Below are 15,481 nucleotides of genomic sequence, written 5' to 3' on the forward strand. Positions count from 1 at the left end.
TTTAGAAAGTGTCCAGGAATCTTCGGGGCAAAAGGTGGCAACCCTAGGTGGGGGGGGTTTCTTGGTCACCCACCTCAGGTTATTTACAAATGGTCAAAGCATTTGATATAATACAGAACTATTCATCTATGTGATATATATATATATGTATAGCCAGACATCCCAACTCTCCCTGAAGTTCAGGGAGTCTCTCTGATTGTAATAGCAGCTCCCTGATGCCAGCAAATGGAGTGCAATCTACCTGAAACTCCAAGTACCATGATCCAATGTGGCCTAAATCCAGAAAAGTGTTTCTTTAAGGAATGCCTTTAGTTGCTGGGACGTTACAGAACCCTCAAAGCATCAGTAACCAATAAGCCCCCACTTATTCTAATAAAATAAAAACACAAATACTACCTTATTTACTGCACATAATTAAACTTGTATTTTAAAATATTTAAGCATTCAACAAGCGTACGCTCACTGGAAAATAGGTTTATTGTATGTGGCTGTGCAATAAAACTACTTTTTTTGTATGTGAGTTTAGTGGGAAGCGAAGTCCCTATCTCATTTAGGGTTTCAAGGTGTCCAATATACTGGGAGGGGGGGTGTGGCGGCGCAGTAGAACACCTCCCTGAAATGAGTTTTTGCAGGTTGGGATGTCTGCATGTCCCTTTAACTAAGCATAGCTGCTAATGTTAAACGCCGTGGCAAGTAAATAGTTATTTATATTATTGCTAAACCATTTGGACATGTAAATTTACGTTGAGATACGCCCCTAAATGAGATGCTGTGGCGTTGCCATGGAAATAGCTCCAGCACCTTAGTTCACGACCATGTAGTCTAACAGGATGTGACGTTTAGTGACGTCTCTCTCCGCCCATTCGCCAACGAGGAAGTAACTTCTACCGGAGCAAGTTGTAGAGATGTGCTGGCGCAGCGCAGAGTGTTGATCCTGCGGGATGGTTATGTGTACCGCGGTGCGAGCAGGCATACGGTGATAGCGCTGCGGATCTATACTGTTTGCTGTGATGGCTCGTGCACTCTAAGTTGTGGGCTCCCAGTGTGAGCTCTGGGAAAGCAACATGAACATTGACGTGGAGTTTCATATCAGGCACAACTATCCCTGGGCCAAACTACCGGCCAACGTTAAACAGGTAACTGTGAGACTTAGTACCGCCCCCGATCTGTTAGACTGTCCTGTCACTGTGCACTGCCTTATACTGACACTCAATAGCCTTCATCTCTTTTACTGTGATCTATTGAGCTGTCACTGGCTCTGACTCTGTCTCTAACTTTGTGATCCTCTGGATTTTTTTTTTTTTTTTTTTTTTTTTACAGTGGTCTCCTTAACCTGCCACTGGTGCAATAGCCCCACATCCTTTCCGATTGTCCAACACTGCCCTGTCAAACTTAGTTCCCCTGATGTGTCTAACTGATCTCCTGACCTGTCTCTGTGTAGCCCGTTATTCCACTCAGTATCTCACCCACCAGTGCCTTACTGGGGTCCCTTGTGACATGTCACTGTGCCCCTGACCTGTCTAACCGTGACCCCAGACCCTACCATCTGCAACTTACTTTGTGCCTCTAGACTTTTCAGTGAGCCACACTAAGTTCCATAACCAATTAGACACTTCTGCTGTTTTCTCTGACCAAACATAGTTCTTTGTGCTTTTTTTTTTACCTTGTGCACCCTGTCCTTACCACTCTATCACTTTTCTTTGTGCCTTTAGACTTTTAAGGGAATCTCTGACCTTGTAAAACTGAGTCCTATAATCAGTTACAAACCTGCTCAATGTCTGACCTAGCATACTCACTTCTTGCTTCTGGACCATGTTCATCCTGACCTGTGTTTGTTGGGTTGTCAGTGTGTTCTTGCCTGCCATGGGCTTTGTCTGCCTTATCCATTCCTAAATGGTTTGTTCTTTCTTCTTCATTGTGATATTAAACGGAAAGTCAAGGCAAAATTAAACTTAAATATGTTGGATAGAACATACACTTTAAAACAACTTTCCAATTTTTTTTTATCATCAATTTTGCTTAGTTCTTTTGGTATAATTTGTTAAACATTAACGCTAAGTGAGCTCAGGAGCGTGCACGTGTCCTTAGCCATCTGGCAGCAGTGTTTGCAACAATGTTTACAACTAACCCTGCTTCCACAGAATGCTATGGCAGCAGGGTTTGCTGCTAACTATAACATTGCTATAAACATTGTTGCAAACACTGCTCGAGATGGCTATGGACGTGTGCACGCTCCTGAGCTCACCTAGGTTTACTCTTTAACAAAGGATACTAATGGAACTAAGCAAATTTGATAATAGAAGTAAATTAGAAAGTTGTTTAAAATTCTATGCTCTATCTGAATTATGAACATTTTATTTTGACTTTACTGTCCTTTTAATACTTCATTGTTCTCTTTGACCTATCACATAATTGTTGATATTACTTTTGACCAACCCAACCCCCCAGTGTGATTTTAAGATATGATTTTATATCTGGAGGCTGATTTTTATATTGTAGCAAAATTGCATTCAGTTAATTTTGTAATTAGAAGTGGAAATAGAAATATCTTCGTATGCTTGTTATGGTATAAAATATGCATGTTATACATCCTGCAACTGTTTGTTTTCTGCCACTAGTAAAACTATGCTTTCTCATTTGATCTACTATATGTGTTATTGTCGCCACGGTTTCACATCTGTTCACTGACTAATTTACTCCTATTATCAATTTTTTTTTGTTTTCTTGCTATCTTTATTTGAAAAAGAAAGTACAGAACCTTGGACATCATTTGTTTATTGGTGGATGCATTTATCCACCAATCAGCAAGAACAACCCAGGTTGTTCACCAAAATGGGCCGGCATTTAAACTTACATTCTTGATTTTCAAATAAAGATACCAAGAGAATGAAGAACATTTGCTAATAGGAGTAAATTAGAAAGTTGCTTAAAATTGCATGCTCTATCTGAATCACAAAAGAATAAAAATGGGTTCAGTGGCCCTTTAAGAGCCAGCCCATTCAGCACCCTGGATAGTACTGAATGAAGCCACCAATCAGCAACTGCTACCCAGGTGCTGAATCTAAAATGGGCCTGCTCCTAAGCTTTCATTCCTGCTTTTCAAATAGATACCAAAAGAATGAAGAAAAATTGATAACAGGAGTAAATTAAGAAGTTGCTTAAAATTGCATGCTCTATCTGAATCATGAAAGAAAAAAATTGTTTAGTGTCTCTTTTTCTGACCATTTGGGACCAAGGCTATTTTTGCATTTCTGATGTGTTTGTGTTTAGCTATAATTTTCCTCTTACTCATTTACTGTACCCACACATATTATATACTGTACTGTTTTTTTCTCTCCATTAAATGGACTTTCGAAAGATACCGTTATTTTCATCATATCTTATAATTTACTATAAAAAAATATATAAAATATGAGGAAAAAATGGGGAAAAAATGGGGAAAAAAACACTTTTTCTAACTTTAACTTTCATGCCACCATTTCACTGCCAAATGAAAAAAAATTGTTCACTTTTTCACAAATTTTGTCACAAACCTTAGGTTTCTCACTGAAATTATTTACAAACAGCTTGTGCAATTATGGCACAAATGGTTGTAAATGCTTCTCTGGGATCCCCTTTGTTCAGAAGTAGTAGACTTATATGGCTTTTTGGTAATTAGAAGGGCGCTAAATGCTGCTGTGCACCACACGTGTATTATGCCCAGCAGTAAAGGGGTTAATTAAGGAGCTTGTAGGGAGCTTGCAGGGTTAATTTTAGCTTTAGTGTAGAGATCAGCCTCCCACGTGACACATCCCACCCCCTGATCCCTCCCCCACCCCACAATTATCCGCCATCTTACGTACTGGCAGAAAGTCTGACAGTACTAAAATTAAAAGGTTTTTTTTTGTTGTTTTTTTTGTTGTTGTTGCTTTTTTTTAAATGATCTATTCAGCTGTGATGGACCCCCCAAACAGCTCTAACCCTCTTCCCCTACCTATTTGCCACCATCTTGGGTACTGGCAGCTGTCTGTGCCAGTACCGAGTTTGCCCCCCAAAACAGTTTTTTTATTATTATAAAAGATAGCTTTTTCTGTAGTGTAGTTGCCCCCCCTCAATACCCTCCCCCAGATCCTTTGATATTTATTTTTAATTTTATTTATTTTTCTCCCTCTCACGCTGTAATTCAGGGATCATTGATGGCAGTGGTTGCTGCGCGCACACTATTTGCATTTCTCTGTTACTTTATTAGCAACACTTTTGGACAAAGGCCACTGATTGCATCCTCTAGGTGTGTCACAGCATTAAGTAAGGGTGCCACTCTCCCTGGTTTATGTCTTTCTCTGGTTCTCAGACTGAGGCAATTTATCTTTAGTCTATTGCCTGATGTATGGTGCAATACAAGCAGTAGTTAATGCACCATAGTATAACAAGGGAGTGCCAAATTCAATCATTGGAATCCTTGCCTTAAAGGGACATGAAACCCAAAAAATGATTTAAGTTTTAAACAACTTTGCAGTTTACTTCTATTATAAAATGTGCTTCATTCTTTTGGTATCATTTGTTGAAGGAGCAGCAATGCACTACTGATTTCTAACTGAACACATGGGTGAGCCAATGACAATCAGTATATATATATATATATATATATATATATATATATATATATATATATATATATATATATATATATATATATATATATATATATATATATATATGCAGCCACCAATCAGCAGCTAGGCCTTAGGTTCTTTACTGCTCCTGAGCTTTCCTAGATAAGCCTTTCAGCAAAGCATAACGAGAAGGAAGCAAATTAAAGGGACATGAAACCCAAAAATGATTTAGATAGAGCATACAATTTTAAACAACTTTCCAATTTACTTCTATTATTTAATTTGCTTCCTTCTCTTGTTATCCTTTGCTGAAAGGTTTGTCTAGGTAAGCTCAGGAGCAGCAAAGAACCTAGCTTCTAGCTGCTGATTGGTGGCTGCATATATATACTGATTGTTATTGGCTCACTCATGTGTTCAGTTAGAAACCAGTAGTACATTGCTGCTCCTTCAACAAATGATACCAAGAGAATGACGCAAATTATATAATAGAAGTAAACTGGACAGTTGTTTAAAATTGTATTCTCTATCTGAATCATGACTCTTTTTTTGGGGTTTCATGTCCCTTTAACTAATAGAAGTAAATTGGAAAGTTGTTTATAATTGTATCTAAATCATGAATGTCTAATTATGACTACTGTCCCTTTAAGAGTATACATTTGGTATTATTACTATGCCTTATTTATACATTTCTAACATTTTGCACACATCTATATATTTAAAGGGACAGTAAATTGAAAATCTTTACTTATTCTGATAGAACATACAATTATAAACAACTTTCCAGTTTACTTCTTTTATCAGATTTGCTTTGTTCTCATGTTGTTCATTATTACAAAGCATACCTTGCTAGTCTCAAGAACAGCAATGCAGTGCTGTGAGCTAGCTGCTCATTGATAGCTGTATACATAAGCTTGTTACCATTAACTTACCCCGTGTTCAGCTAGCTCCCAGTAGTGCATTGCTGCTCCTAGGTTTACTCATCAACAAAGCCTACCAAGAGATGCATGCTCTATCTGAATCATGAACGTTTAAAGGGACAGTAAAGTAAAAATGAAACTTACACGATTTAGAGCATGTGTTCAGCAAGCTCCCAGGAGTGCATTGCCGATCCTTCAAAAAAATGGAGCAAATTGTATTACAGAATTACTTTGTAAATTGTTGTTTTGTGTATATATTAATAATCTATGTATGTATAGTGTTATTTCCCTTTTGTATCTGATACATATTAGTAGCTTTACAAGGTATTGGCAGTTGTCATTGACATAGAATTGACATAGGTTATTCCATTAAGCTGAACTATTTTCATTAGCATTTTGTTTGTATTAATTTATGTTGTAGTGAGCCTGTTTTACAAGATACTTGCACAAGCTAGCCTGCTTTATGGATTTTCCCTATCTGCTTTTTATCTGCTTTCTGGCTAAACATTTTGAAATTTCTCACTAATGATTTATAAATGGTTAGACTGTATGCCAGGCATTGATTAATGCTTTTTTTAAGAACCACCCATAATACTGAAGTCAGTTAGGGGAATTCTTTTTGTTTTGTGTTGTATGTTAAAGAATCCAACAAAGTTGAGTCAGATTTGACATAAGGTTAAACTTTTAAAGAATGGATAAAAAAATATTGTAACCTAAGGGGATAAAAGCAGAATTGTATAGGAGCAATGAACAACGTTCATATCTGTGCTGAGAGGACATTTAAAGGGATGTTCTAGTGCATAAATACACTGCTCTATTTCATTTTACTTTGGCTCCCATTCATGAAGTCGTCAATAAGTAAGTCCTGGAACAGACATGATTTGGCTTTTTTATTCTCTATAGTATATTTGCGGAAAGTTGAACAAGAAGTCCATTAATTGGTTGATAAATTTGAAGGCATGATTGACCCAAACCATCAGATATGTAGCATATTCTATTACTGTTTTGTTTTTTTCTTGCACCCATTGGTTGTTGTGAATTCCAAGGATAATACAGTTTGATAACTTTAAATGGTGTATTTTGACATGATGAACATGATCATACAGTTGACTTTTTTGATAAATGGGGGCCTATGTGGTTACATTTTTCAAAATAGTTAAACACAGGGATTGGAGCCAGTCCGCAGTTAGCATAGCCACACAGTAAAGGGACTCAAAAATCTGTCTCTGTTATATCCAAAATAGAATGTTTCAAAATGTATTACTGAGCTTTGCAATTTACAAAGACCGATGTACCTGGGATGAATAAACTTTTTTTTTTTTTTTTTTTTTTTCTCTGTGTACGTTGTCTCAATCGGCCATTGAGCAGGAGAGTCCCAGGACTTATTTTCACTTCCTGTGAAGTTTATATAAATTATGTATGCTTAACTGTTGTATTTTTTTTTTATATACATAATAGAAAGAGAAAATTGAGTTATATGCCCCTTTAAAGGGACATGAGAGTCAAAAATAAATGTTCAAGTTTCAGAGATTGGATGCAATTTAAAGAGTTTTCAATGCACTGTTTTTATCAGATTTAGGCCTCGATCACAATTTATCAGGGGCTGTGTTTTTGGCTGTTTTTTGGGCAGAAAAGGCTACTTTCTTTCATGTAATTAGCAAGAGTCCATGAGCTAGTTACGTATGGGATATACATTCCTACCAGGAGGGGCAAAGTTTCCCAAACCTCAAAATGCATATAAATACACCCCTCACCACACCCACAATTCAGTTTTACAAACTTTGCCTCCCGTGGAGGTGGTGAAGTAAGTTTGTGCTAGATTCTACGTTGATGTGCGCTTCGCAGCAGGCTGGAGCCCGGTTTTCCTCTCAGAGTGCAGTGAATGTCAGAGGGATGTGAAGAGAGTATTGCCTATTTGAATTCAATGGTCTCCTTCTACGGGATCTATTTCATAGGTTCTCTGTTATCGGTCGTAGAGATTCATCTCTTACCTCCCTTTTCAGATCGACGATATACTCTTATATACCATTACCTCTACTGATTCTCGTTTCAGTACTGGTTTGGCTATCTACTATATGTAAATGAGTGTCCTGGGGTAAGTAAATCTTATTTTTTTTTTACACTCTAAGCTATGGTTGGGCACTTTATTTATAAAGTTCTAAATATATGTCTTTAAACTTATATTTGCCATGATTCAGGATGATCAATATTCCTTATTTCAGACAGACAGCTTCATTATTTGGGATAATGCATATGAATAATCAATTTTTTTCTTACCTTACTAATTGTTTCAATTGACTTTTTTTCCCTGTGGGCTGTTTGGCTCGCGGGGGCTGAAAATGCTTCAATTTATTGCGTCATTCTTGGCGCAGACTTTTTTGGCGCAAATTTTTTTTTGTCATTTCCGGCGTCATACTTGTCGCCGGAAGTTGTTCGTGATTGCGTCATTTTTTTGATGTTTTTGCGCCAAAAATGTCAGCGTCACCGGATGTGGCGTCATTCTTGGCGCCAAAGAATTTTAGGCGCCAATAATGTGGGCGTCTTTTTTGGCGCTAAAAAAATGTGGGAGTCATTCTTGTCTCCACCTTTTTTTCACATTATTTCAGTCTCATTTTCATTGCTTCTGGTTGCTAGAGGCTTGTTCATTGGCATTTTTCCCATTCCTGAAACTGTCATTTAAGGAATTTGATAAGTTTTGCTTTATATGTTTTTTCTTTTACATATTGGAAGATGTCTCAAATTGACCCTGGATCAGAATCTACTTCTGGAAAGACTCTTCCTGATGCTGGTTCTACCAAAGTTAAGTGCATTTGTTGTAAACTTGTGGTAACTGTTCCTCCGGCTGTAGTTTGTGATGAATGTCATGATAAACTTGCTAATGCAGATAGTATTTCCATTAGTAATATTCCATTACCTGTTGCTGTTCCCTCAACATCTAATACTCAGGATGTTCCTGTTAATATAAAACAATTTGTTTCTAAATCTATTAGGAAGGCTATGTCTGTTATTCCTCCTTCCAGTAAACGTAAAAGGTCTTTTAAAACTTCTCATATTTCAGATGAATTTTTAAGTGACCGTCATCATTCTGACTTGTCTGTTTCTGATGAGGATTTATCTGGTTCAGAGGATTCTGTCTCAGATATTGACACTGATAAATCTTCATATTTATTCGCTCTTTACTTAAAGAAGTTTTAATCGCATTGGAGATGGAGGAATCTAGTCCTCTTGATACTAAATCTACTAAGCGTTTAAATTCGGTTTTTAAACCTCCTATAGTTATTCCAGAAGTTTTTCCTGTCCCTGATGCTATTTCTGAAGTAATTTCTAGGGAATGGAATAATCTGGGTACTTCTTTTACTCCTTCTCAAAGGTTTAAGAAATTGTACCCTGTGCCATCTGACAGATTAGAGTTTTGGGACAAAATCCCTAAAGTTGATGGGGCTATCTCTACCCTTGCTAAACGTACTACTATTCCTACGGCAGATAGCACTTCGTTTAAAGATCCTTTAGATAGGAAAATTGAATCTTTTTTTAAGAAAAGCTTATTTATGTTCAGGTAATTTACTTAGACCTGCTATATCTTTGGCTGATGTTGCAGCAGCTTCAACTTTTTGGTTGGAGGCTTTAGCGCAACAAGTGTCAGATCATAATACTCATAGCATTGTTAAACTTCTTCAACATGCTAATAACTTTGTCTGTGATGCCATCTTTGATATCATTAGAGTTGATGTCAGGTATATGTCTTTAGCTATTTTAGCTAGAAGAGCTTTATGGCTTAAAACTTGGAATGCAGATATGTCTTCTAAGTCAACTTTACTTTCTCTTTCTTTCCAAGGTAATAAATTATTTGGTTCTCAGTTGGATTCTATTATTTCAACTGTTACTGGGGAAAGGAAAGGAACTTTTTTGCCTCAGGACAAAAAATCTAAAGGTAAATATAGGGCTGCTAATCGTTTTCGTTCCTTTCGTCAGAATAAGGAACAGAAGCCTGACCCTTCCCCTAAAGGAACGGTTTCTGTTTGGAAACCATCTCCAGTCTGGAATAAATCCAAGCCTTTTAGAAAGCCAAAGCCAGCTCCCAAGTCCACATGAAGGTGCGGCCCTCATTCCAGCACAGCTGGTAGGGGGCAGGTTATGATTTTTCAAAGATATTTGGATCAATTCGATTCACAGTCTTTGGATTCAGAACATTGTTTCACAAGGGTACAGAATAGGTTTCAAGGTAAGGCCGCCTGCGAGAAGATTTTTTCTCTCTCGCATTCCAATAAACCTAGTAAAGGCTCAGGCATTTCTGAAATGTGTTTCAGATCTAGAATTGGCTGGAGTAATTGTGCCAGTTCCAGTTTTGTAACAGGGTCTGTGGTTTTACTCAAATCTATCCATTGTACCAAAGAAGGAGAATTCCTTCAGACCAGTTCTGGATCTAAAAATATTGAATCGTTATGTAAGGATACCAACATTCAAAATGGTAACTATAAGGACTATTCTGCCTTTTGTTCAGCAAGGGCATTATATGTCTACAATAGATTTAGAGGATGCATATCTTTATATTCCGATTCATCCAGATCATTTTCAGTTTCTGAGATTCTCTTTTCTAGACAAGCATTACCAGTTTGTGGCCCTGCCGTTTGGCCTAGCGACAGCTCCAAGGATCTTTTCAAAGGTTCTCGGTGCCCTTCTATCTGTAATCAGAGAACAGGGTATTGCGGTATTTCCTTATTTGGATGATATCTTGGTACTTGCTCAGTCTTCACATTCTGCAGAATCTCATACGAATCGACTTGTGTCGTTTCTTCAAAAACATGGTTGGAGGATCAATTTACCAAAGAGTTCATTGATTCCTCAGACAAGAGTAACCTTTTTAGGTTTCCAAATAGATTGTGTTCATGACCTTGTCTCTAACAGAAAAGAGACGTCTGAAATTGGTTTCAGCTTGTCGAAACCTTCAGTCTCAATCATTCCCTTTGGTAGCTTTATGCATGGAAATTCTAGGTCTCATGACTGCTGCATCGGACGTGATCCCCATTGCTCGTTTTCACATGCGACCTCTTCAGCTTTGTATGCTGAACCAGTGGTGCAGGGATTATACAAAGATATCACAATTGATATCCTTAAATCCGAATGTACGACACTCTCTGACGTGGTGGACAGATCACCATCGTTTAGTCCAAGGGGCTTCTTTTGTTTTTCCAACCTGGACTGTGATCTCAACAGATGCGAGTCTAACAGGTTGGGGAGCTGTATGGGGATCTCTGACAGCGCAGGGGGTTTGGGAATCTCGGGAGGCGAGATTACCAATCAACATTTTGGAACTCTGTGCGATTTTCAGAGCTCTTCAGTTCTGGCCTCTTCTGAAGAGCGAATCGTTCATTTGTTTTCAGACAGACAATGTCACAACCGTGACATATGTCAATCATCAAGGGGGGACTCACAGTCCTCAGTTTATGAAAGAAGTATCTCGGATACTTGTATGGGCGGAATCCAGCTCCTGTCTTATCTCTGCGGTTCACATCCCAGGTGTAGACAATTGGGAAGCGGATTATCTCAGTCGCCAGACGTTACATCCGGGCGAATGGTCTCTTCACCCAGAGGTATTTCTTCAGATTGTTCAAATCTGGGGATTTCCAGAAATAGATCTGATGGCTTCTCGTCTAAACAAGAAACTTTCCAGGGATCCTCAGGCGGAGGCAGTGGACGCGTTGTCGCTTCCCTGGAATTATCATCCTGCTTATATCTTTCCGCCTCTAGTTCTTCTTCCAAGAGTGATTACCAAAATGCTAAAGGAACGTTCGTTTGTACTGCTGGTGGCTCCAGCATGGCCTCACAGGTTTTGGTATGCGGATCTTGTTCGGATGGCTACTTGCCAACCTTGGACTCTTCCATTAAGACCAGACCTTCTATCTCAAGGCCCTTTTTTCCATCAGGATCTCAAATCATTAAATTTGAAGGTATGGAGATTGAACGCTTGATTCTTAGTCATAGAGGTTTCTCTGACTCAGTAATTAATACTATGTTACAGGCTCGTAAATCTGTGTCTAGGAAGATTTATTATCGAGTCTGGAACACTTACATTTCTTGGTGTTCTCATATATTCTCCTGGCATTCTTTTAGAATTCCTAGAATTTTACAGTTTCTTCAGGATGGTTTGGATAAAGGTTTATCTGCAAGTTCCTTGAAAGGACAAATTTCTGCTCTTTCTGTTCTTTTTCATAGAAAGATTGCTAATCTTCCTGATATTCAGTGTTTTGTACAGGCTTTGGCTCGTATAAAACCTGTCATTAAGTCAATTTCTCCTCCTTGGAGTCTTAATTTGGTTCTGAGGGCTTTACAAGCTCCTCCTATGCATTCTCTGGATATTAAATTACTTTCTTGGAAAGTTCTGTTCCTTTTAGCTATCTCTTCTGCTAGAAGAGTTTCTGAGTTATCTGCTCTTTCTTGTGAATCTCCTTTTCTGATTTTTCATCAGGATAAGGCGGTGTTGCGGACTTCATTTAAATTTTTACCTAAGGTTGTGAATTCTAACAACATTAGTAGAGACATTGTTGTTCCTTCATTATGTCCTAATCCTAAGAATTCTCTGGAGAAATCTTTACATTCTTTGGATGTAGTGAGAGCTTTAAAATATGTTGAAGCTACTAAAGATTTTAGAAAGACCTCTAGTCTATTTGTTATCTTTTCTGGTTCCGGGAAAGGTCAGAAGGCCTCCGCCATTTCTTTGGCGTCTTGGTTGAAGTCTTTGATTCATCATGCTTATGTTGAGTCGGGTAAAACTCTGCCTCAAAGGATTACAGCTCATTCTACTAGGTCAGTTTCTACTTCCTGGGCGTTTAGGAATGAAGCTTCTGTTGATCAAATTTGCAAAGCAGCAACTTGGTCTTCTTTGCATACTTTTACTAAATTCTACCATTTTGATGTGTTTTCCTCTTCTGAAGCAGTTTTTGGTAGAAAAGTACTTCAGGCAGCTGTTTCAGTTTTTTTTCATTATTAAGATTAAAACTTTTGTTTTGGGTTGTGGATTATTTATCAGCGGAATTGTCTGTCTTTATTTTATCCCTCCCTCTCTAGTTACTCTTGCATGGAAGTTCCACATCTTGGGTATTTATTATCCTATACGTCACTAGCTCATGGACTCTTGCTAATTACATGAAAGAAAACATAATTTATGTAAGAACTTACCTGATAAATTCATTTCTTTCATATTAGCAAGAGTCCATGAGGCCCACCCCTTTTTGTGGTGGTTATGATTTTTTGTATAAAGCACAATTATTCCAATTCCTTATTTGATGCTTTCGCTCCTTTCTTATCACCCCACTTCTTAGCTATTCGTTAAACTGATTTGTGGGTGTGGTGAGGGGGTGTATTTATAGGCATTTTGAGGTTTGGGAAACTTTGCCCCTCCTGGTAGGAATGTATATCCCATACGTCACTAGCTCATGGACTCTTGCCAATATGAAAGAAATGAATTTATCAGGTAAGTTCTTACATAAATTATGTTTTTCTATTTGGTATGATCACAATAGTGTGATTTTGTCTGATTTTCACACTTGCAAACTGAGTTTTGGTTGCTAGAAAAAAAAACAGGGTACACATTTAGATATGTATAGGGTAGGCACATATGCATATGTTAATGTGAAGACTACTCAATATCATGTACAGCTATGGGGATCTGCGCTAAAACTCACTTCAGGGCACCTATATGTAGAAGTGGCATTATTTGATTGTATTTCTCGCATGATTTGTCGTGATTGTCACAAACCGTACAGGCATTATGAAAATCAGGGTTTTTAAAGGAGATTGCTTAGTCGCGACTTTAAAAGTTAACGATTGCAATCTGTCTCTATCCTCGCCACTGCTGACCCATTTAAATTAATCTTTTAGGTTATCAAGATGGCCAGACTGTGCACTACTTTTTCTGTTGCTAAATGGATTTTGACAACTTTTAAACCAGTACTTGGTTTTCCTGGGTGCCACTGGTGCCCCAAAAAGTATGCTTAGCGCCTACATTTTGCTTAAATCTGCTAACATGTCGCTAAAAGTTGCGCTAGCAGCTTAAGGGCGGGCTGCGATTCTATATGAGATTCTGCAAAATGCTGACACAGGAGAAGTGCTGATGTTCGGTGCATGATTGAGAAGTATTTTCCTTGCCGAGTAAACAAAGGGTTACATGAATAGAGCTATCCTGTAACCTTAAAGGGACACTGAACCCAAATTTGTTATTTCATGATTCAGATAGAGCATGCAATTTTAGGCAACTTTCTAATTTACTCCTATTATCAATTTTTCTTTGTACTCTTTCTATCTTTATTTGAAAAAAGAAGGCATCTAAGGTGTGTTTTTTTTTTTTTTTTTTTTTTTTTTTGGTTCAGAACTTTGGACAGCACTTTTTTATTGGTGGATGAATTTATCCACCAATCAGCAAGAACAACCCAGGTTGGTCAACAAAAATGGGCCGGCATCTTAACTTTTATTCTTGCATTTCAAATAAAGATACCAAGAGAATGAAGACAATTTGATAATAGGAGTATGTGCCAGTTTCAGGAGACCCCCTGTTTCTATTATGAAAACGGGTAGTTAAAATGCAAAGTTCTTTTTGAGAGGCTTTTTTTTTTTTTTTTTTTTTTTAAACCAATGATACGATATAGCATTGTGATCACTTGAGAAACTCTCCTCTAAATTCGTCCGCTAATCGAAAAGTGTTTTCGGAGCTGAGAGCTGATGGATTGTGATCCACCCCTTACTTGATTATCTTTTATATCCTTTTGTTAAAAAGCATACCTAGGTAGGCTGAGGAGCAGCAGTGCACTACTCAGTGCTAGCTGGTGATTGGTGGCTTTACATACCTGTCATTGGTTCACCTGTATTAGCTAGCTCCCAGTAGTGCAATACTGCTCTGAAGCTGACTTTGTGTTTAACACCTGTTTAGGAGTTGAACATGCAGTTTAAAGCATTTTATTATTGGACTGTTTCTTGCAAATGACACATTACTGCAATTATTTTGGTCGTCATAAACCCCAGACAAGGGTTCACTTGCACGGGTTACCCCTAAACAGGTTCTGAGGCAGCATAAAGGGACTATATCTACTTGTTTACCTCCCTTCAGGACTAACTGGAGGACCACACAAATATAGGCTGTCTCAAGAACACTGGAATCTTGTGAAGTATCACTGCCTCTAACCAAGACTCTTATTTGCACAACTTTTTCCAGCACCTAGCCTGACAAATCTCCAATTCCTCTGAAAGGATCACAGGGCTTTTTGTCCTAAACCACCAGACAAAGCACCTTTATAATATTAGGATAGAAGAGCAAAGATGCAGCCATCCATTCAATCTGAGAACCACAGTCTCCAGCTCTTTGACCTTTCTTCCTGCGCACTCCAGCTTGCGGTTAATCATATAGTTTAGCTGTAGAGCAGAAGTGCAATATTGGGATTTAAGCAAATCAGACTAGCCACTGACAAGGGACATGTGTAGCCACCTATCATCGGCTAGCTCCCAGTAGTGCATCGTTGCTCCTGAGCCTAGACGTGTTTAAACAAAGGATACCAAAGGAAAGAAGTGCATTTGATAATTGAAGTTAATTGAAAAGTCTCCTTAAATTGGATGATCTGTTTGACCATGGAAGTTTAATTTTGATGGGCTTCTAAAATGATCTAAGAAATTAATTTCCCTCTAAGAAGTAGAAATCTAAAAGACAATTCTGTCTGTATTCCCAAGGTATGTTATTGCCATTTTAAGATAGCTATAGCTAGCACATTATTATTATTATTATTATTATTATTATTATTATTATTATTATTATTATTTTTTTGTATTTGTAGAGCGCCAACAGATTCCGCAGCGCTGTAAACATAGTCGGTATACAGGATAACTTTTTGTAGGGATCAAGTGGGTATAGGGCCCTGCTGAGAGTTTCACTGTCGTAGTCGACTCTTATGAAGGCGATCTGCAAACAGCTGGGCTCATAGGCTTACA

General features: G+C 38.0%; 1 protein-coding gene across 1 annotated transcript in view; it reads left to right on the top strand.

The window, feature by feature from the left end:
• The first annotated feature begins 867 nt into the window (after positions 1–867).
• FAM91A1 (family with sequence similarity 91 member A1) overlaps positions 868–15,481 on the top strand; it is a 454,979-nt gene continuing 440,365 nt past the window's right edge. Inside the window, exon 1 of the mRNA XM_053715335.1 lies at positions 868–1,136. Coding sequence (XP_053571310.1) covers positions 1,065–1,136 — 72 coding nt within the window. The 5' untranslated portion in view covers positions 868–1,064. The remainder of the gene's footprint in view (positions 1,137–15,481) is intronic.

Source organism: Bombina bombina, chromosome 5, assembly GCF_027579735.1.
Source record: "Bombina bombina isolate aBomBom1 chromosome 5, aBomBom1.pri, whole genome shotgun sequence".
NCBI lineage: Eukaryota > Metazoa > Chordata > Amphibia > Anura > Bombinatoridae > Bombina > Bombina bombina.